Source organism: Pectinophora gossypiella, chromosome 8 (assembly GCF_024362695.1).
Source record: "Pectinophora gossypiella chromosome 8, ilPecGoss1.1, whole genome shotgun sequence".
In the NCBI taxonomy this organism is placed as follows: domain Eukaryota; kingdom Metazoa; phylum Arthropoda; class Insecta; order Lepidoptera; family Gelechiidae; genus Pectinophora; species Pectinophora gossypiella.
The window spans coordinates 14,307,230-14,330,345 of record NC_065411.1 but is presented as its reverse complement, the minus strand read 5'-3'; the positions used below and the strand labels follow the sequence as shown (position 1 = coordinate 14,330,345).

The 23,116-nt window shown below is 39.6% G+C and overlaps 1 protein-coding gene across 4 annotated transcripts in view; it reads right to left on the bottom strand.

The window, feature by feature from the left end:
• Positions 1–1,120: 1,120 nt before the first annotated feature.
• The window catches only part of LOC126369218 (axin), a 91,722-nt gene continuing 69,726 nt past the window's right edge, over positions 1,121–23,116 (bottom strand). For 3 of the 4 annotated variants that reach the window (XM_050013534.1, XM_050013535.1, XM_050013536.1), the window contains 14 exons: positions 22,588–22,693; positions 20,630–20,744; positions 19,256–19,404; positions 18,512–18,626; positions 17,986–18,114; positions 16,480–16,619; positions 15,033–15,176; positions 13,471–13,576; positions 12,578–12,721; positions 10,136–10,238; positions 9,414–9,606; positions 6,935–7,147; positions 6,316–6,486; positions 1,121–2,851 (listed from right to left, as the gene is read on the bottom strand). In XM_050013534.1, coding sequence (XP_049869491.1) covers positions 2,725–2,851; positions 6,316–6,486; positions 6,935–7,147; positions 9,414–9,606; positions 10,136–10,238; positions 12,578–12,721; positions 13,471–13,576; positions 15,033–15,176; positions 16,480–16,619; positions 17,986–18,114; positions 18,512–18,626; positions 19,256–19,404; positions 20,630–20,744; positions 22,588–22,693 — 1,955 coding nt within the window. In that variant the 3' untranslated portion in view covers positions 1,121–2,724. The remainder of the gene's footprint in view (positions 2,852–6,315; positions 6,487–6,934; positions 7,148–9,413; positions 9,607–10,135; positions 10,239–12,577; positions 12,722–13,470; positions 13,577–15,032; positions 15,177–16,479; positions 16,620–17,985; positions 18,115–18,511; positions 18,627–19,255; positions 19,405–20,629; positions 20,745–22,587; positions 22,694–23,116) is intronic. The other variant, XM_050013537.1, reaches the window with a different exon arrangement.

Genomic DNA, 23,116 nt, shown 5'->3' with positions numbered 1-23,116 from the left:
TGTTCAGTATTCCGCAACCCAGTAACACTCAAAACTGTTTATATTGCGTATGTGCGCAGTATATTGGAATATGCGGCATGCATCTGGTCACCACATTATAAAAAACATATTGCTAAGATTGAGAAAATACAAAAAAGATTTCTTAATTTCCTTAACTATCGAACTTTTTTTCGACCTACAACTGACGATTTCTACACAGAGAGCTGCTCAAGGCATAAACTGCTTTCTTTAGAACACCGGCGAACTGTATACGATATGACATTCTTGTATAATATCTTAAACTCCAGAATTGATTGTCCAGAATTAGTAAGCACAGTTAATTTAAATATCCCACGGCGTCTCTCATTCCGCACCTTAAATCGACCTAATCCATTTTATGTACCACCACTTCGGACAAATTACTGTCAAAATGAGACTATTACAAGAATAACTCGTACCTACAATAAACTCTTTACTGAGGTAGATCCATACCGGTATGACGTTAAAACTTTCAAAAACCATGTCATAAATAAATTTTAAACACTCAGCATACAAATATAATAGGTACACACACACAGTAGTGGATGGTGGTTTTTTGAGATTATTTGAATAGCTGCCATCCGATCCCAAGTGGCAAACACGTAGGGCTACATACATACATACATACATACGTAAATACACATATATATTTATATTTAAAATACACTTGCATACACACATACACACGAAACTCATTGAGAGTAGGATTGGTGAGTATATACTTCAATTGTTGTAGATACTTAACTTTCTTTTCTTTTTCTTTTCTTTCTAATATTGATACGCATAAAAGTACAGTCTTTAGTAGTGTTTTTTATTTTGAATGCAACTTATGGTTACAATATAGTTTTAGTTTTCTAAAGAACAAGCTTACGGTATCCCATTTAGTTTCTCCTGTTTACAAAATATTTGTTTATATAATGATATAGTAAAATAGCATAATGTTGTAATTAGTTTAGATTAATATTATTAAGTACTTCATAATAATCCGGGGTAATCTGTTATTGGCCTTACGTTTAATTAATGTTCTACAACACACATGCATTTATTGTAACGCTGTTGATTATCCAAATAAAATAAAATAAAAATAAAAATAAAAAATAGTACCGATATCATTATAATATGTAGCATTTTACGTTGACCGTTTGATATGCCGTCTGTCAAACAACTTAAATGCAATAAAACTTTTAAAACATTCCAGTATAAGAACTCTACACCATAAAATAGCGATATTTAAAAAAATATAATTACGTCGTGTACTATTTTTTTTTTTGTGAGACTGTACTTTGACTAGGACACTGCAGGCTGAGTCACCTGGTTGCCCGATAAAGAAAGATGATTTCGTGCTTCGGAAGCGGAAACGCCTCGACCAACCCGCAGTGGAACAGCATGGAGTATGCTCCAGACCGCCTCCGGTTGATTGAGGGAGGCCTGTGCCCAGCAGTGGGACGTATGTAGGCTGTTTATGTAACTGTGTTACATGTCAGTCTAAACATAAATTGTATTTCCAACAAAACAACAAGCAAGGCAAGTTGGGTTGTTTGACAAGGCGACATATTAATCTCGATACTCAGTTCAAAGTAAAACATAACAATACAACAATTGGGACATATAGTTATTTCGGAAGTCAATTTATTTCTTACAATTACTGGGTCGTCTCAATATAACCACCGCAGTGGTATAACTATCTGAGCATTTAGGAACCTGCTTAGACGACCTCGATTCCGCTGAAAGGTCGGAAACATCCAGAAACATTTAAAACTTCAACAATACATAATCCAAATTCATTAAAACTTCGTGTCAGCTAGAAAAAAAACTTCGTGTCAGCTAGAAAACTTAATTCTTGATTTATTAAGTATTCATAACTAAAAATTACGATTTTCCTTCGAGTTGGAAGGGTAGGTCCTTATGTCAACCGAAATCTAAGGTCGTCTAAAATCTATTAAGGACAAAAATGAAGGTACTTTAATATTTTATCTTCACATGTGCTTATGCACACGTACAATTCGGCTTTCAGTTTCTCACATAGCATCTATGGCAAGAATGTTGTTATATCACCATTAGTGATGGACAGAATGAACAGCTGTTCCAATAAATAACAATCGAATGATCCATACATGGTATCCGAAAGATCATTTGCCATTCGAATTCAATTTAATTTGAACATATAGTTCAAATGATTTATGACCGAAATAATTCATTCGAATGTTTTTTTGATAACTTAATGAGTGCTTATATTTTTGTTTTTATTTTATTTAAATGTTTTTACTTTTTCGTTTACAATTACTTATTTTGTATTTTTGAAAGTGTTAAAATTAAAAAGTGCTTAAAGAAAACATTTGAATGATAAGCATTCAATCCGATGTTTTCTTTTTTACTTTCGAATATTAGGCCATTCGAATGAATTATTCATATCCGCCAATCACTGTTCACCGTCCGTATCCATCTTGGGACATATCAAAAGTGGCTACAGATCGTCTTATTGACAACTTGCAACCAGACCTTACATTTGTCTAAAGACGGATGTGATGAACGGATGGTCACAGATTATAGGAAAGAGCGGCCACACTTAGGTTGCTATCCACACGTAAGTTTAAGATGAAATATTACCGTATCTTCACTATCTGTGTGTCACTTAAAACAGGCTCCCAACGATCCCTGACCGACTTCACCTGACTGGTTCACCTGGCAGTTCACTCGTTGGTTCGTTCACTCTATGCTCTTGACGCGCGCCATCACCTTCCCCTCGAACATGGGCAGCGTGTCACTGTCGTTGCTCACCTCCTCCTGGATCACCGTGTTGTCAAGGTCCGCGCATTCTGTCTTGAAGAAGTATCTGGAAAGTTATAATTCAAATTGTAGTGTACGGTTATGAGCATTAATAATATGTATATGTCACCGTAAAATTGTAAATAACGTTAGATTATAATCTATCGATTTGAATCTCGCGAGATTGTGAACTGTCGAATAATTATGAATCGTATCATATTGCTTACAATTTAACGTATTATTTTTCGGTAGATTATAATTTATCGAAGTGAAACCGTCAAATTGTGATACGAAACGCACCTCGCGTGCTATACCATAGAGTTACAAAACTATTAGAGTGAGCATAATGTTAATTTGGGATTCTCTTAAAATGCATAAATGTTTTTGTCATAATTTTAATTATCATAATCCTTTTTGCATAACGTTTTTTAGCATAATAGTTTTACTTTCCCATAATAACATCTAGGAATACTGGTTTGTTAGGTATAACTTATTTTTGGGATTAATAAATAGATATCCATAATTCTTTTTTAGAATAATAGTGTTTTGTCATAATTTTTACAAGGCATAACAGTAGGTTAGGGTGCGGCGGGGGTGGCCCTTGGGCCACCCCTATGCCGCCAGCATGTTTATCTTACACACGAAAAGTATACTGAATGATACGTTTCAGATTTTTTAATTTTGATACATTTTTTCTTACCATGTGATGTCAGAATTATTAATTACTTACTAAATAATTAATAAATACGTACTTGATTTCACAATCTTGAAGAGCATTTATTTTATTTGACTGACACCTGTGTTTTATTCCTAACTCTATGGACACAGAACGGTCTACTGTAAGGCCGACCAATCAGGGACAGCCGTCGGACAGTTGACAATTTGACAATTGTAAGATTGTGATTTAACAGTTGTACTTCGATAGATTATAATCTGACGAATAATAATACGTTAAATTGTAAGCAGTATATTACGTTTCACAATTTTTCGACAGTTCACATCTCGCGAGATAGATTATAATCTAACGTTATTTACAATTTTACGGTGACATATACACTTTGGTACCATGTCACATTAACTTTTTTGACAAATTGAACTGTAAGTCTCACTAAATGTCAAATATATTAGTGCGACAGAGTCCTAAAGTGGGTACATTATATTGCTCATGACTGTACAGTCTTCTTCTATCGTGTGGGTTGTGAGATGGATTACCAACCCCATCAACCCTGGTGTCAGGGTTACTATTGAGCCGCCAAAGGCCCCTGACATGGCTCATGTAACGACTACTTACATCAGTATGTAGTAACCGGGACCAACAGCTTAACGTGCCTTCCGAAGCACGGACCATCTTGGTTTCGGACAATCAGGTGATCAGGGATCACAAAGTGAGTTTTGTGATATGTCCCCACCGGGATTCGAACCCAGGACCTCCGGATCGTGAGCCGAACGCTCAAACCACTGGACCACGGAGGCCGCCAACCCTGATGTCAGGTTTATTAATAAGCCAACAAAGACCCTTGACATGACTCATATAAGTACACATCAGTAAGTAGTAACCAGGACTAACGGCTTAACGTGCCTTCCGATGCAGTAACGGGTTGGTCATTGCATCATCAATGAGCATAAAAACTACCTATTTGTCCCATCAGGTGTCGCTACTGTGAGTGTTTTTAAATTTTGACATTTCCCCATATTCATTTGAGTAAACAAACATTGTTTTGGTTATATTTTCACACTATAACCCTTTGCGCAGCGTTTAACTGCAAAATCATAGTGTTATGATGGTATAAGAAGACAGGTGCGTACCAGTACAAAAGTGACAGCTAACATTTCAAGGTTAGCCCAGCTGACGTTATCCCAACCTGCGTTGTCATTTCGTAAGAAATAAATTACCCACAACCAATATTTTTGTATTTACTTTGCAAAGAACTTTTAGAAGATTTACTTTAAGTAAATATTTTTACTACCGTTTCAATTATTTTCATGTGACAAGTAATAGTAATTAAATAAATCAGTAATTCGCTTAATTTTCAATAATAAAATTTACGTCATTGGAATGTTGGAGATACTAATTTAATGGTAACACTCATGTAACACAATCGTCATTAAACGGCTAGCAATGGTGGCTTGTCATAGGATTGACCATACCTGGTTTTCTTATATCATGAGTGTTATATGATTTTGCAGCACTTATTTTCAACCGACGGGATTTTTTTCGTAACTCATCCTTCAGACGGACACACTCCACGTTGCTCCACATTTTATAGCAATTTATCATGATTAAAACACATAATAACGGGTTCGTACCGCGTTTAAATGGGGATATGAGACTCCCGATATTTCGACACTGTTGCAAGTGCCATGATCACGGGATGACTGATGAGATTGGAGTGGAGTAGGTAGATCCATAATTTTCTACGGGCAGACATATCTGTCTACCCTCTTTCTTTGCCGCTTGTTTATGTTTTTGATATCGGAATGTTCGGAACCATCTGAACTCGCACCAAACTCACTACGACAAACCGCACTCACTGTCCTCACGTTTTTTCACCACATTAGGCCGTTTCAAGCTTTTTACAACACCTACTACTGGATTCCACATGGCCGATAATTTGAACCCGTCTTCCCTGTTGAAATTTTTATGTTTTCTCCACTCCAATCTCATCAGTCATCCCGTGATCATGGCACTTGCAACAGTGTCGAAATATCGGGAGTCTCATATCCCCATTTAAACTCGGTAAGAACCCGTTATTATGTGTTTTAATTATGATAATAACCGCGTAAACTTAAAACAATGTAATTTATCATGAATTTTAGCTGGACAGTATGGATGGAGGAACACTCAACACTGTCAAGATTTGATAGTTTTGAGTGTTCCTCAACAGTGCTGCCACCTACATTTGTGCTTCTAGTTTCTATCTTCATTATGTTCTACGAATTTATTAAAAACATCATAGAAGGAAAGAGAGGAAGGGGAAGACCAAGAAGAGCTTACATGGAACAGATTAAAGAAAAGGTTAACGTCGTGTCTTATAGGGAAGTCAAGGAATTGGCCTTTGATAGACTGGAATGGAAAATGCTACACCGACAAGAGCGTGGCTCTTAAATTGATGATGATGATGTTCTACTCATCATACATCAAATAAATTCCGTAGTAATTTCGTGTTGTGACGTATAGTCAAAAGTAACTGATTTGACTAGTTGGAACCTATCCTATTTTAATCGACTTCATTTGGCGACTAAGGAATATTTTTAAAGAGTTCTTGATATTAGGCAGCTAAATTACTCAATTGTCTACTAATATTTTATGTTTATTTTTATTTTTTTAAAGAACGTCTAGGGCCCTGTGCCGAGGTTTTTCTTGCAGCTTCTTTTCCCCGGCTATTCAGGTTGTGGGAGTAGTTTTAGGCGGATGAGACGTTCGTTATGTAAAAATTGACGATTCAAAGTGTAACTATGTTACCCATTGAATAAAGATATTTTTGAATTTGAATTTGACTTGAACGACGAATCTGAAAAATAGGCACAAACCTGTAGTTGCCCTTGCGCGGCAGGTAGTCCTTGAACAGCTTGAGCGTGAGCGGCGCGGCGGGCACCTTGAACCGGTACGGCACGTGCTCGTCCAGGAAGGACACCACCACCACCGTGTGCTCCGCGCCGCCGCCGCCGCCGCTCGTGCTGCTCGACTTGCTGCCGCTGCCACTGTGGGGGAACATCATATTTTATTTTAATTCCATATATGTTTGTTAATAGTACTTATCGATAGGCCATTAGAAACTATCACAATATCTAAAAAAGTTACTTGAAATAGTTGAAAGAAAACTGATATATCATAGTATTGAGAGGTGGTTTTCAAGTCACCTATCAATAAAAATAATAATAATAAAAAAGTTTATTTAGGTAAAATCAATACCAATAGTCAATCTATTGATAGTTCGGCAACAGTAAAATGAGTTACTATTCTGCACATAGATCATAGAAACAAGGGAGACATGTTCTCAGCACTAATCAGGGCGCAGACAACCTATCTCCATGGAGAATTAGATAAAATTGCAGTGCCCACTCATGCCCCAACCTGTCGTCCAGGGGGGATGGGTTCAGGTCCCGTCTGAGTCAGATTATTTTGATTATTCTCTATGACTATTCATACCGTGGTCGCTGTTTATCCCGCTTGCGGTCATCCCGATCCAGCGACGAGCCCCTGGACAAGTCCCTGGTCCTCCGCTCGTGTCGCTCGGAGCCCTCCGCGATCCAAAGCAGGATCCGCGGCTCCACGCCCGCCGCCGACGCGCCGCTGGTACCGGAACTCACCACCGACACCCCGGAGTCCGTTAGCTCTGTTACTGTCTTCTTTGAGAACGATCTGAGGAGATAACGGGGTTATTTCATTAGCGATGTGAATTGTGATGTGGTGGCTTTGACACCAAGACTAGGGAACAATGAACATAACACAGAAAAACATAAACAGCCTGTATACGTCCCACTGCTGGGCACAGGCCTCCCCTCAATCAACCGGGGGAGGTATGGAGACTCCACCACGCTGCTCCACTGTGGGCTGGTAGTGATAATTAGGTATAATAAATAAGGTAGGTTTCCGAAGGCAACTGCATCCACAGATTACCTTTATTACCTTAACTTACAGTTCAATTTGTCAAAAAAGTGAATGTGACATGGTACCAAAGTATATACATATTAATGCTCGTGACCGTACTGGAATCAGCACCATTATATAATTTATCTTTGACTCAGTCAACTGGTATTTTGTCAAGCAAAGCAAATCGAAGTTGCAAGATGTTTCGCATTACATACGAAAGAAAATATCGATTATTCCGTAATACAAGTTAAATGATGAAGAATACATTTAGCAGAAACATCGAATTAAGCCTTCAAATGCAGAAAGCATGCATTTTATAAACATTAATCTTCTTTTTAACAAACACATTGATAATTTGAAAACAAGCGATTATTTATCATGCGAAGTAAGAATTTGCGTTGCGTTTTGCTTGTAACAGTAGCCAATAACACACAAATACGTCCCCATAACAGATATTCAACCGAATCCCTGTTTTGACACGTTTCGAATAACATTTATTTCTGTAAAATGTTTAAAATTTAGAATTTTATAAATATTTGAAAATGTTCAAATTCGTTATAAGAAACATGGCATCGCAAGATTCGATTTAAGAACATCGACAAAACTTCATAGACGTTTTAGTCGATGTTCGGGACGCAAGCGGGTTAGTTACCTAATGATAATGGCGACTTCAAGCCTAGTCCAGACAGACCTGCCCACAAACACTGAATTTTGAATGAAAACAGCTTGGAATTACACCGAAACATTTGAGCCAATTTCTGTTATAAATAAATATAAATTGTATAATCTATTTTTTATACTTGTTGACATGAATCATTGACATTTGATAAGGTGTTTAATAGGGTAAACTTATGAATTATAATATTAGTTCCATTAATTAATTTTAACTTTTTAAATTTCGTGTTTTTTTTTTAAGAATATAAATAAGACAAGTTTAAAAATAGATTATAGCCCAGAACTGCTTACGTTAGTCTAAAGTAAAGCACGTCTGGACTGGGCAGTCTTTACAGTTGAAATTATTCTATATATTATAGTACTTTTAGTCTGAATAGTTTAGTTATTAATGCTATTTATTTACATGACACCTAAATATAATAATATATAGAATAGCATAGAAAAGTAAGACTCAGACATTGGTGCTAATTCCTGTAAATACCATCTAATTTTATTTTAAGTTATATCTGTCCTTTTCTTATCCGCCGAAAAGGAAAGGGACGGGTAATCGACAAGCATAAAATTTATGGAACACACGTCAATTTTAAGCACAAATCTAAACCAACCGTCTAAAAATTTTACGTCAGTCAATAACCCGACACATTAATTTACTCATTCTTCCTAAAATTAAGAGCTGTGAATCATCCGTCCCTTTCCTTTTCGACGGATACGAAAATGACGGATATAACCTAAAATAAAATTAGGTGGTGTCTGCAGGAATCGGGGCCATTGAAATGGTTTAACTTCAAGGCTATGATTGTAACAAAAGGTTTTCAATCTCTTTTTGGAAAAGATTTTCAATTTGTTAAGATTATTGGGCCGGATGCGCTTTCAAACGAATTGATTTCGTTGTAATTGAGTAGTTTCCTCCGTCAAAGATAAATTATGAAATTCTGATTACTAAATTCAGACAAATCTAAAGGTGACAAAAACGTCTTTTTTCTATTTAACTTATTTTTGAATTTTAATAAAGAAAAATGTACACACAATGTGCGACATTTTGTCACGTTTTTCTATGACAGATCCCAGGTTACATTTTTCATACAAATATAGTAATTTGGTATCTTGACGTCTTTTTTTTGACGTGGCTTATTGTAGATACCTATGCCACATATGGTTATTAAATAACTTGGCCGGAAAAATGCGGGTACGTGTACGCACGAGTCGAGTTCGTATGAAAGCGCATAAAAAGTGGGTCCGGTTTGATACAAATAACTTCCATTCTGTAAGTACTATTTAGTCATAATTTATCGTAAACATGTCTTCTTCAAAAACTAAAATGAAAAAATATTACAATAGTAAAGTTGTATGGTGAGTATACCTGCGCGTAAGCGAATGCGGATGATGCAGCGAGTCAGGCGGCGCGTCGTAGTGGCCGGAGTCTGCGCTCAGGGCGGATGGCGCGCGGCGCGCATGCGCGGGGTGCGCTGGGTGCGGGCGTGGGCGCGCGCGCCTTGTGCCCGGGGGGGAGGCGCCGGGGGTGCGCTCCGACCACACGCGGGACACGTGCTGGTCTGGGGACGTAACAACATTACATTATAATTATAAATCATCAAGAATACACATTTTTTAAGTTTAATATTTTAATCATAATTATAATATTGTATGTATTCTTAGGTAAAAGTATATATTCTATGGGGCTACGGGCCTTAGTTGCCTGAATAAGTGTTTTAAAAATAAGAAACACATATTCATACCGATCTCTGTCGAATCCCGGTGGGAATATATTACAAAAATCATTTTGTGATCCATAGTTTGGTTGGGATATTACAGGCTGATCACCTGATTGTCCGAAAGAAAGATGATCCGTGCTTCGGAAGGCACGTTAAGCCGTTGGTCCCGGTTACTATTTACTGATGTAAGTGAGTAATCGTTACTGAGCCATATCAGGGGCCTTTGGCGGCTCAATCATAACCCTGACACCAGGGTTGGTGAGGCTGGTATTCCACCTCACAAACCACACGATAAGAAGAGATGAACTGACTCTTCCCCTCAGTATTCGGCACGGTGTCACTATATACATGTGAGTGAAGTTGTCCCTACCGAGTATGTCCTGGTCGTTGTCGTCATCCAGCTGCAGCTTTTCCCTGATGGCGGCCGCAACCAGCGCCGGCGGCAGCGCCTGCGTCGCCTCCTCGCTCTCACCCTGGTACACAACATTGCATTTATATTATTTTATTTTTACAACTACAGTGGAGGTATTCACCGACGAAACTGCAGTAGAGAAGCGTGGTGGAGTATGCTCCATACCAATGGAGTAGAAGAGGTTGGAAAGGCCCTAACGCGCTTGTATGAGAACCGCTGTCGCCGGTTCAACCCTACTCACTTTTACTACTACTCCTGCAAACAGATAACTACGATAGCTCTACTGCTTCTCAAATTCCAAAGCCACTTTACCGGCAATGTATATTTTATGTGATTAGCTGCAATTTTATCATTACTTTTCGTAAGATCATACTAAGGTTTTTAGCTTTCCCGTAACATACAAACACTTCGGAATCCCAATACCGACCCCTTCCTCGATTCCCTTCGACGATTTCCTTATTCAGCGCTTATCGCTATCGACCCACTAGGGCCGATTAATTCTTTCAAATATTTTCCTCTCAAGAGTACGCCCTGAGCCGAAGTTTTACTTTGTAAGGCAACTTTGAACTTTTAGTAAAAGATTTGCTTACAGTTTTAATGTTTTTTATATATTTCTCAAGCGATAGTAATTAAGTAAGTTAGTCAGTAGTTCGTTTAATTTTCAATAATAACGTATATAAGTCCTTGGAATGTTGGAGAGACCAATTTAATGGTAACACTTACGTCATCAAACGGCTAGCAATGGCGGCTTTTCATAGAATTGAGCATACTTTGTTTTGTTGTACCATGTTATTGAAACAACACACACACACACACACACACACACACACACACACACACACACACACACACATACACTTGGTGGATCATGAGATCCTTATACATAAAATTGTGACCATCTTGTAACAACCATGTATCCAAGCAAATAAAATTATTCTATTCTATTCAAAGGACAATGACCGTAATTGTATGAGACCCGTCCCTCCCTTCCAAGAGATACTTTATACAGGGTGTTAGTGACATCGTAACGAATACAGAGGGGGATGATTCAGACCATGATTCTGAGTTGATATCAAGTGGAATTTTCCGTCGAAAATTCATGATTTTTTTTAGTTTTTTAAAATTATTTTCAATTCTATACTTTTGCGATGAAAAATTCCACTTGATATTAACTCAGAATAATCAACTGTTTCATCCCCCTCAGTATTCGTTACGATGTCACTTACACCCCGCACAAGTACATACTGTACCCATACAAGTAGGTATGGGTGTTAGTGACACCGTAACGAATACTGAGGGGGATGATTCAGACTATGATTCTGAGTTGATATCAAGTGGAATTTTCCGTCGGAAAATTCATGAAAATTTTTGTTTTTCTTTTTATTATTTTCTGTTCCATACTTTTGCGACGGAAAATTCCACTTCATATTATCTCAGAATCATGGTCTCAATCATCCCTCAAAGTTTTCGTTACGACGTCACTAACACCCTGTATGTGTAAGTAGTTTCATTAGTATCTATAAAAAGACTACCAATTAGTTTTAGCTTCAAAATCCATGGAGTTTAGAAATATCAACTCGGTAAGACGCTTCGATTGAGATATGTCTGGAATCTGTTGGTTGAAAACTTCAAATAATGATGTACGGTTACGAGCAATATGTATACACCTTGGTACCATGTCACATTAACTTTTTTGACAAATTGAACTGTAAGTCTCAGTAAATGTCAAATATGTTAGTGCGACAGAGTCCTAAAGTGGGTACGTTATGTTTCTCATGACTGTACTAGGAGGTACCCAAAATCGCATTTAAAATTCCGAATTCCGGCTAAACCCCGCGTATTTGGAGGAAGTCGCCATATAACTAAAATATCAACTATCTAAGAGCTTACATGAGGTATGTCTGTAATCTGTTGGTGGAGGGGGATGTTTTGACTCATCATCCTTTAAATAATTCGGTGCGGCTAGTACTTAAAATATGAGAACCCTGTGCTAAACATACCTGGGTCGTTCTTCTTTTTTATCGACAACAAAAATACAATTTCTCGATATATCAGATTTAACATCTTTAAAATTATAACGGCAATAAATATTTTAAAACATCATAAATAAAGATGTGTCTGTAGAGGACTATTTAGTGTTTCTCTTTATCTTGGTAACATACTTTACTTTGCAGGGGCATTCCAAAAAATATTGTGACAGAGTGGCCCTTTTCAATAAAAAAAAGCAATACAGCTATTTGACATTTGTTTGCATTGCGCACTTACTTTTACATGCGCAAATGTCAAATTGCAATATTGCTTTTTTAAATGAATTGCTTCGATGTGCCTCTTTAACCAAATTAAACCCGATTTTTCTAGGTAGGGAAATGTGATTAGTATTATATCAAACAGTCGGCTCACCTCGGCCAGCCGCCGCTCGAGGCGCTCCTTGCTCTCCTGCTCCCTGCGCACGCGCTCCAGCTTCTCTATGAGCAGCGGGGCAAACTCCGCCGGCGGGAGCACGCGCAGCTGTTCGGATTGCACGCGCTGTGTCCGGGGTATCACCTGTGCGAAACACGTTATTTATTATAGTAGAAAAAAAAGATCATAATAACTTGAGAATCATTGGTGCTAATTCCTGTAAACACCATCTAATTTTATTTAAGTTATATCTGTCATTTTCTTATACGCCGAAAAGGAAAGGGACGGGTAATCGACAAGCATAAAACTTTATTGGAATAAATAAATAAAAAAAGAAAAAAAAAGATGATGTTTGTCAGCGAGGTGGCGCCACGTGATTGGGAAAGTCCCAAGTCGAATAACTGGGCCGTGTTCGTCTAAACTTGTAAAATAAATATTGAAACTTGTAACATGTAATTTACATGTGTAGTTTTTGATAAACACATTCTTATCGTCTTCTATCGTGTGGGTTGTGAGGTGGAGTACCAACCTCATCAACCCTGGTGTCAGGGTTACTATTGAGCCGCCAAAAGCCCCTGGCATGGCTCATGGTAACGACTTTACATCAGTAAGTAGTAACCGGGACCAACGGCCTTCCGAAGCACGGTTCATCTTACTTTCGGACAATCTGGTGATCAGCCAGTAATGTTCTAACTAAACTAGGGACAACAAAGTAATTTTTGTGATATGTCCCCACCGGGAATCGAACCCGGGACCTCCAGATCGTGAGCCCAACGCTCAACCACTGGACCACAGAGGACCAGGAGTTACATTCTTGTAATACAGGACTTGTAAGTTTTGATTAATAGGGCACTGGAAGTGGCAAGGACAAGGGAGATTCAATGTTCACTTACCATGCCTGTGTCCTGCTCCTTGTTGATGACGGCGTACTTGTCGAGGCCCGGCAGCCGCGGCCGGTGACGCTCGCGCTCGCGGGCACCGCGCACCGACATACCGTCACTACAACATTACATAAACAATCAACACATATAAATAAATAAATAAATAAAATAAAATAAAATATTTTTCTCCACTATTTTCATCATCATCATCAGCCCATTAACGTCCCCAATACTGGGGCACGGGCCTTCCCTATAGATGGATAGGGAGATCGGGCCTTAAACCACCACGCGGGCCCAGTGCGGATTGGTGGTTATTAACGACTGCTAATGCAGCCGGGACCAAAGGCTTAACGTGCCTCCAGCACGGAGGAGCTCGAGATGAAAAGTTTTTATTTTTCTGTGGTCACCCATCCTATGACCGGCCTTTGCGAAAGTTGCTTAACTTCAACAATCGCACACCGAGCTCCTCGTCTACTCCACTATTTTACAATAGCAAAATTGTGGACCACCCAGTAATAAATTTGATATGCTCGTGTTGGGAGTGACCACGCTGCTCGCATATATTACGTAACACACTAACTTATCCTACAGCAAACAAGGTCGCCCCGTGAAGCCTGTGAACGCCCCAGGAGGCTTTTGAGCTTCTGGAAGTAACTAGGTTGGCTAGTGTAGCCAAGACTTATTTATTTATTACACGCATAATGGGCCATCCATGTGTTTGAATGAGGAAAATAGGGCCCACTACCTACCATACCAAGACACTAACTTGTTCGGGAATGTTGGCGCATTATTAAACACTGAATGGATTCAAATAGAATTTTGCAGTTTTATACATTAGAAACTTGATCAACATCTGCGATAAGAATCATCGCGCCATCTCTCTTTGGGGTTAACCTTGGTTTATGGTAAAGTCGCGGCATTCTTGAAAATTTCTCATGTATTGAAAATAGTTGTATGCGACAATTTACAGACAATGCGATTACTACAATAAAAGGTTTATTTCAAAAATCTGTTGTACACTAAGTTTCCTATAATAAAAGTAATATGCTATTCGTGTTTAGTGCAGCTAGGCGGTGCAGGAAAAAAATGAACTCGGGGAAAAGAAAAAACAAAATGAAGCGAATAAATGAATTAAAAATTGCTAAGTAGGTCACAATTTACAGGGAACAAACATTTTAAACGATACTTACACATATTGTCGACTGTCTAATTGCATATTCCGAAAAATTACAAAGTATATCATACTTGTTTTTTACCTGTTCACGAGAACGCCCGTTCGGCGATTCGTAGAATAGAGTCAGGGTTAGTTCTGGTTTAAATTGCTTTTTTAAAAGAAGGAGTTCTTAGCTCACCTGTAGGTGACATTTTAGTTCTGATTAAAACTCGTACCTGACTCTGGCAGTAATGGTTGTCTACTATACGACGACCGGTTGCCATGAACCATAAATTTGAAGTTGAAGTTGAACTCGTTCACCTTAAGACTTGTAAGTTGTCTTCAAGCGACTGGTGGCTCTGGTCATTCCGGGATGGCGGTGGTAAGCTGTGTCCGCCTGGCTGGAGATTGAGATACTCACAGGCTGCTGCCGGAGAGGCTGACGGCGTCGCTGTCGGCGCGGCCGCTGCTGAGCGAGGCGCGCTCCGAGTCCTGGCGGCTGGCGGGGCAGTAGCCCGCGTACGTCACGTGCGCGCTGTACACCGACCGGCCGCGGTGCCTGCCACTACCACCGGGAGGTGAGGTCACGTGGGGGAGGAGGCAGAGGTTGATTGTGTCAAAAAGTTGGAAATAAGGGTAAAATAATTGGAAATAAGAGTTAAAGAGTTGGAAATTAGAGTTAAAGAGTTGGAAATAAGAGTTAAAGAGTCGGAAATAAGAGTTAAAGAGTTAGAAATAAGGATGAAAGAGTTGGAAATAATGGTTGTAAGTTGGTAGGATTTAGTTGGTTGGTGTTAGAAAGGAGATCGGTATTGGAGTTTTGTGATAAAAACAATGTGAAATAAAGGAATGAAAGTGGCAAAGGATCGGTGGTAAAACAGTATAGCGTGTAGCGGCGAGGCGCATGCGGGACACACATGAGGGAGAAACAGCGACGTAAGTAAGCTGAACGTCAAATTATAATCACAAATCAAAATAAAAACGCAACGAAATGAGATAAACTTGTATGGAAAGAGTAGAAAATCACAAGTCACATTAAAAAAAAGTGACGTGAGTTTGCTTCGGAACATTTTGGCACATTAGATTTTTAAATTTGGAACACTTTATTCTGCGAATTGTTGCTATTTGACTATTGAGAATTTGACCCTAAGGCGATAACAGTAACAAAGTTTTCTACTCTTTCAATTTAAGTCAAAAATTAAAAAAGATGCTAGGATGTACGCATGCAATGCCGGGGGCACACTTGGTTTATACTAACAGGACTTTCTAACACACTTTGCACGTATCTGATTAGATACATCAGCACTTCTAAATCTAAATACTCAATACAAATAGAGAATTTACTACGGAAAATTATATGACTATTTTCTAAAGACATAATGTTGAATCGAAGACTACAACATACTAACATAATAAATAAGACGACAACTCTATGGCTCATAAACAATGTTGATTTTATTTCGATATAAGTAACAACAAATGGATGAAAATTGTATGGAGAAATGTATTCAGGATCTTGTAGTATCCATCTAGTATTTCCTTTTTGAATGATAATTTTTTTTTGGAAATAAAATTTTTTTTGTTCTTTACTTTTTCGTTACACATAAATTAAATTTTCTTTTAACGAACTTTTCATTTTCTGTTCTCAAAACTGCTCTCTTGGTCTTGGCTTCATTAAATTGTGGAATTTAGATTTGGCTGGCCAATGCCCAAAAAGAGTTGTCATCCCCGCCTTATCTAACAACAACAGGTCGCTCACGGCACGGGTCGCTCTCTCGCGTGCTACGCGGTATATGTCGCGTCGCGCGCGACAGCGTACCCGTGCAGCCTCTGCTGAACGAATGCAAGAACAGCGCGCATATACTCACGGCGCGACGTCGGAGTGCAGGCGCCGCGACTGCGTGGCCAGCAGCGCGTCGTGCGTTAGCCGCGCGCCGCCGCCGCTCGCCGCCGCGCAGCCCGACAGCTCCTGGCCCTCGTGCAGCGTGGCTAGCCCGCCCACTGACACCTAATTTGGGAGTGGGATTACTATTTATTCATTTACTGTATTTTATACTAGCTTTTACCGCCTTAAATTCGGTGAAACACGGTTCCTCTTTCCTGATTTAGAACACAGAAGAGAACTTTAAAAAAATCAAACCCAAAACCAAAACGATTGTCTTCTTATAAAGTGGATGAAAATTATAAATCTAAACTAAACGAGAAAAGTTGACTACGTACAAGTTAATACAGACGGTTCAGTTTATTTTTAGTAAACATTTATCCAACAGACAGAAGTCACGCATTGCCTTGAGAAAGAGCAGATATTATCGGTAACATAACATAAACATAACATAAACTGCCTATATACGTCCCACTGCTGGGCACAGGCCTCCCCTCAATCAACCGGAGGGGGTATGGAGCATACTCCACCACGCTGCTCCACTGCGGGTTGGTGGAGGTGTTTTTACCGGTAACATGACAATAATCAAGAGGTTCACTAATACCTCTAATTACAGCTTCATCAGCTCGAAATAGCTTTTTAGTCATATCTCTAAAAATGACAATTTAACCGGCTGAATATCGTTTGGCTTTATGAGTTTGAATACAAAAATAAAAAAAAAAAATATTTACCAAAAATCAATACAATCCCCGTGTTTGGGACTACTTTTAAGCAAATATTTACTTGTGTTAGTAACCCCGTATTTACGGTCGCGAATTCATGGTTAGATCATAGATAAATAGTTTGACGTCACGTGGTTTTCAGGATTTGTGCCCGGTTAATGGAAATAGGCTCGCCCCCAATGTATATACTTCACTTCATGTGTATGTTCTAGAGAGTTTTTTTTTCCTTGAATGGCTTCGCCTTCACATTTAGCCAATCACCAAAGTTAGGGAAACATAGATATAAAATTAACGGAAAGGACACGGAAAAGGATTAGTTTGGGATGATATAATAATAAATAAACTTAATTACATATTTAAGGAGTAGGTATTTACAATTTTATATTATTATTTTTAATAAAATGGGCTAATCATCATCAGTCCATTAACGTCCCCACTGCTGGGGCACGGGCCTTCCCAATGGATGGATAGGGAGATCGGGCCTTAAACCATCACGCGGGTCCAGTGCGGATTGATGGTTATTAACGACTGCTAATGCAGCCGGGACCAACGGCTTAACGTGCCTTCCGAAGCACGGAGGAACTCGAGATGAATACTTTTTTTTTGTGGAAACCCATCCTATGACCGGCCTTTGCGAAAGTTGCTAAACTTCAACAATCGCAGACCGAGCGCGTTTACCGCTGCGGCACCGAGCTCCTCACTGGGCTAATAATGAATAGATATTATAGTCATTACTATACAGTAAACCAAAAAACAGTTGGTATGCTTACATCTCTGTGCGGGTGCGGCGGCGAGGCGTCAGGCGAGGACAGCGGCTGCGTGGCCGCGCTCACGTACGCCACGTACGCGTCCGACCGCAGGAACGCCGCATACGTCGTCTCCGTTATGGCACGCGTCACCTGCACCATAGGCACATACATGATAGCACAACAGCGAGGATTATATTTGAAAGAATTGGGTCGTGTACTAGACTAGATTCGAGATAAATTATGAAATTCTGATTAGGTACTAAAAAAAGACAGGTCTAGACTAAAACTAACGAAAAAATTTTATTTTTTCTATTTAAATTATTTTTGAATTTTAAACAAGAAAAACGTAATAACCGACATTTTATCACGTTTTTCTATGACGTCACAGTATGCATTTGTCATACAAAACCCATAGTTATATGACGTGTTTTGACGTTTAGTAAAATGATGTGTGTAACTGATATGACTAGGCTGCTAGCGATAAGCGCTGAATGAGGGAAATTGTCAGCCACGCCGGCGGGGTCGGTAACAGGGGGGTTAGTGTTACCTCTTGCTCCATGTTGTCGAAGATGGTGCGCTCGATGTTGGTGCCGTCCTTGAGGCTGACCTTCACCTGCTGCTTCAGCTGCTCCGGCATCGCTAGCTGAGACTTGCGCAGGAATCTGTACGTCACATAATGCATAAGTATAAACAATAAAGCATCGTGAACATAAACATATATTTTATTTACTTAATGTAATATTAATTCGTTGTAATCTTAGATATAAATATTAACATATAAGTTCAAAAATGGGAGTTATCTTGCTCTGCCAAATATTTTATAGTTTGGCGGAACTTAAGCACGGAATCATCTTACTTTTTCGGACAATCAGGGCAGGCCTACAATGTCCTTACCAAACAAAGGACAGTCTCACAATGCGATTTCGACAATGTCCTCATCGGCAATCGAACCCGGACCTCCAGATCGTGAGCCCAACGCTCTTGTGGTCTAGTGGTTACACCACGGAGGTTCTATGGTCTATACGTAATACTATTCTTTATTCTATTAATTTTAATAAGGGTATAATTGTAATGTATACCCTCATTAGTTTTTAAAAGATGTGTTGCTGTTGCAGTTTCTTGTCATTTCTTCTCCTCAGTCATAACTCATAACACCTTGCGAAATGACGCAAATTAAAAAATGTTACATTGACAAGTTTATCCATGATAATTACGTTGAATAAATGATTCTAATTTCTGATTAGTTTTAGTGTGGATTGTTCTGGAAAGTTGTAAGTAGAAGGGTACGTACTTGTATATAGCGGAGACGACCTGTCGTATCTTCCCGGGCTCGGTCTCCTGCCGCAGCCCGTGCACCGCGAAGTAGAAGTTGAGCCGGTCCACGTGCAGCCCGCCCGCGCCGCACACGAACTTGCGGAACAAGCGGACGCCCTCCGCGTCCTGACAACCATTACACGTTGACATCTCTATGATGGAGTGTGTGATTGGGCTTCCGTGCCTCACTTAGGGTCCACAGAATACCAGGGTTGTGGCTTGAGCCGCGGCTTATGCTGAGTGAGGCCCTTTTATAAAGGACACCACCACTATCGTTGACCAGTTCATACACTCAATTACTTATTTGTATTTCTCGTGTAAGTTGTTTGTATTATGTGTTTTGATTGTAAGTTATGTGTTACTCCGTGTTTTATATTATATTTTTGTTATTTGTTTTATATTTGTTACTGTAGTGTCCCTTTTCTTTCTTTCTTTCTGATAAAGGACAGGAGTCATTAACCCTGGCGCTATTAAACGAGCCGCCAAAGGCCCTCGACATGGCGCATGTAACGACTACATACGATCAGTAAGTGATAAGCGGGACCAACGAGTTAACGTGCCTTCCGAAGTACGGATCATCTTACTTTTGGACAATCAGGTCTTCCATCTTGTGGGTTGTGAGGAGGATGACCAGCCGCATCAACCCTGGTGTCAGGTTTATTATTGAGCCGCCAAAGGCCCCAATCGACAATCAGGACAATCAAGTGATCAGCCTGTAATGTCCTAACCAAACTAGGGATCACAAAGTGATTTTTGTGATATGTCCCCACCGGGTATCGAACCCGGGACCTCCAGAACGTGAGCCCAGCGCTCAACCACTGGACCACGGAGATCGTGTCGTGGACACAATGCAGTTCGGCTATGCCACCTGGGAGCCGATGTAGAGGGCACTCGTTCACTATGTGAGATAGGGTTTGATCCGGTAATAGCATTCACACTATGGCGTCTCCTTTTAATGTATTTAAGTACTAATAAACTTTACTAGGGATCACACAAGTAACATAAGTATGTATACTAGGTAGCTTAAGTAACATAAATATCCAGGAGAGAGGCATCATAGGCTGTTATACAAGTATTCTTATACTTAGTCAGCTATGGTACCTACCTATTTATATCTGTCTTTAAGACTAAGCTATGTTAACGAAAGAATTGTACCTACTTTTTTGGCAATAAATTATTATTATTATTTGTATGTCGTTTCCATATCTCGGGCCTACGGTGACCCGGACTTTTGGAAGGCGTGCGTGGGGCCGAAGCCAACACGTTATTATTGTATTATTTATCACAAAGTGATTTTTGTGATTTGTCCCCACCGGGATTCGAACCTGAAGACAATACGTTAGAAATTTACCTCGAGCAGCGAGTGCAGGCTGCGCGCCCAGCGCATGTAGGGAGGCGAGGCGGGCGAGCGCTGGGAGCTGCCCGAGGAGCCCTCCGTCTCCTCGCGCCATGCCGACATGCCCACCCTGGACATCCACAACACAACATTATCAATCAAGAAGAAGAAGAAGAAAAAATATTTATTTCCCCACACAAAAACATTGTACATGACAATTTACTAGTTTAAACTGACAGATTTTGTGAAAGGGCTGATGCCTAAACTAAGTTAAAAACTTGTAATATAGGTCATCAGGCCTTCCCCCGGAATAAAACAGCAAGTTTGAACCTTATTCTATGTGCAGGCATGCAAACAAAAAGGTACTTATATAGTTTAGATAATAATAATAATAATAATAAAAAGTAATAGTATTGTGTTCCTTGATAAACAAAAGATGTATGTATAGATGTGTTTGTGAGTAGTGTGAATTGTGGTGAGTGGGTGTTACGTGTGTGTGAGTGCGTGCGTACAGAGTGCAAAGGAAGGTATTATGTGAGAGTTCTATTGATTCGCAAAAAATATGGGTGCAATTTGCATGATCCTACCTAGCCCTACGATTATAAAAATCTTGGGATCAGGTACCCCCAAACATGTAAGAGCGACCGGGGAAACAAACACTTGAAATCTTCCACATAACTTTAAATCTTCTATCGTGTGGGTTGTGAGGTGGAGTACCAACCTCATCACCCTTAGTGTCAGGGTTACTATAGTTGTCTGTATTGTTATTAATGTAAAATTGTAATACTAAGTATGTTCAATAAAGATAATTATTATTATTTTCTTGTAAAATTAATGTTATCTAAGCTTAATGCTGGTATATGTATGATGATTGGGCGCTGGGCCCCAAAGGGCATCCGCCGGCAGGGACGCGGTTGTGTGCAATTGCGTTCCCGTATCCCCGCCACAGGGCGGCGAGGAGGAACACCGTTGGGTTTTAGTGGGTATACCGGGTGGCGACACCCGGGGAGTCCCACATAACCACGTCGTCCCCCCCGGGCGGCGTGGTATGCGTAATGCATTTCCCAACGTTAAAAAAAAAATGGTATATGTATGATATTTACGGGCTGGTGCCAAGTAAATAACATAGGTACTAAGGATTTGCAACTGTTGTCGATATGTCGCATTCATCTGTTTGGAGGAACTTTCTAACTATCCGGCAGGTGTTCAGAATTGAGGCTTTCTGGAAGCTCATGTAACTACTTATTTACACCTAACTTAAAATGAACACAGTTAAATTAGTGATGATCACAATAAATTCATCCCTCATAGCCTAACACATAACATAAGCTCACAAGTATATCCCAATAGGCTAGTCAAACATGAATTCAAACTCACAAATCAAACTCGAATTCAGTGGTTTCGACTTTCAGAGCTTAAACCGGGATAATAGTTAAACAAAAATGATTGACCAATTTGTTTTCGCATTCATGTTTGGATCATAAATGATTATCACGTGAAAACTACTGCTGCTTCTCACAACCTGTATAGCCGGGGATAAGAAGCTGCAGAAGAACCTCGACCTATTTGGACCTTCTGCTCAGGAACAAAATGATACTTAGCTCTATAGTTATACATAAACTGCCTGTATACGTCGCACTGCTGGGCACAGGCCTCCCCTCAACCAACCGGAGGGGGTATGGAGCATACTCCACCACGCTGCTTCAACTGCGGGTTGGTGAAGGTGTTTTTACGGCTAATAGCCGGGACCAACGTGTCCTCCGAAGCACGGCTAGCTATATATAGCATAATAATACAGTGAAACCTGGTCAAGTGAGACATCAAGGGACCTGCAATGTCGTTTCACTTATAGAGGTATTCCACTTACCCAGTGTCTTAGATATACAGGTATATAATATATATCATATGAATGAATTATGAATGAATGTATAGCATATATGTGGAGAAAGTGAACAAAGTGAAGTGATACCGACTTGGAGAGATGTGGTTGTGCGAACACATGTTTGGGTTGCGCCTTGGTCTTCTCCTCCCCGGACGCGGGCGGCAGCGACGACCTGTCAGCAAGCTTGTGCTCCCAACCTGAAAAAATACATCAGAAATCAGAATCATTTATTCAACGTAATTATCATGGATAAACTTGTTGAAGGTCAATGTAACCCTTTCCAACCGAAGAAACGAAATCTTTGCTAGGCCTATAAAATGTTAGTGACAGCTTTTTATGCCATATAAAGACCTCGGGAAAAACACGAAAAAAAATCCCAGCTTAGCTGGTCTTCAGCAATCAGACCCTCACGATTGTGAGCCGTAGGAATAATTTGTAAGTCGCACGATCGTGAGTCTATGCGACTTGCATAATATTTTATCCTATTAGTGGAAATAAAACACATTTGGTATGAGAAAATTGTTTTCTCATTTACTATGAGTCTTAGACCACTTCTTATTAAAAAAATGTAACACAACACAGGTCTTCATGTAACATTTCATCAATGTAACATTTTTGAA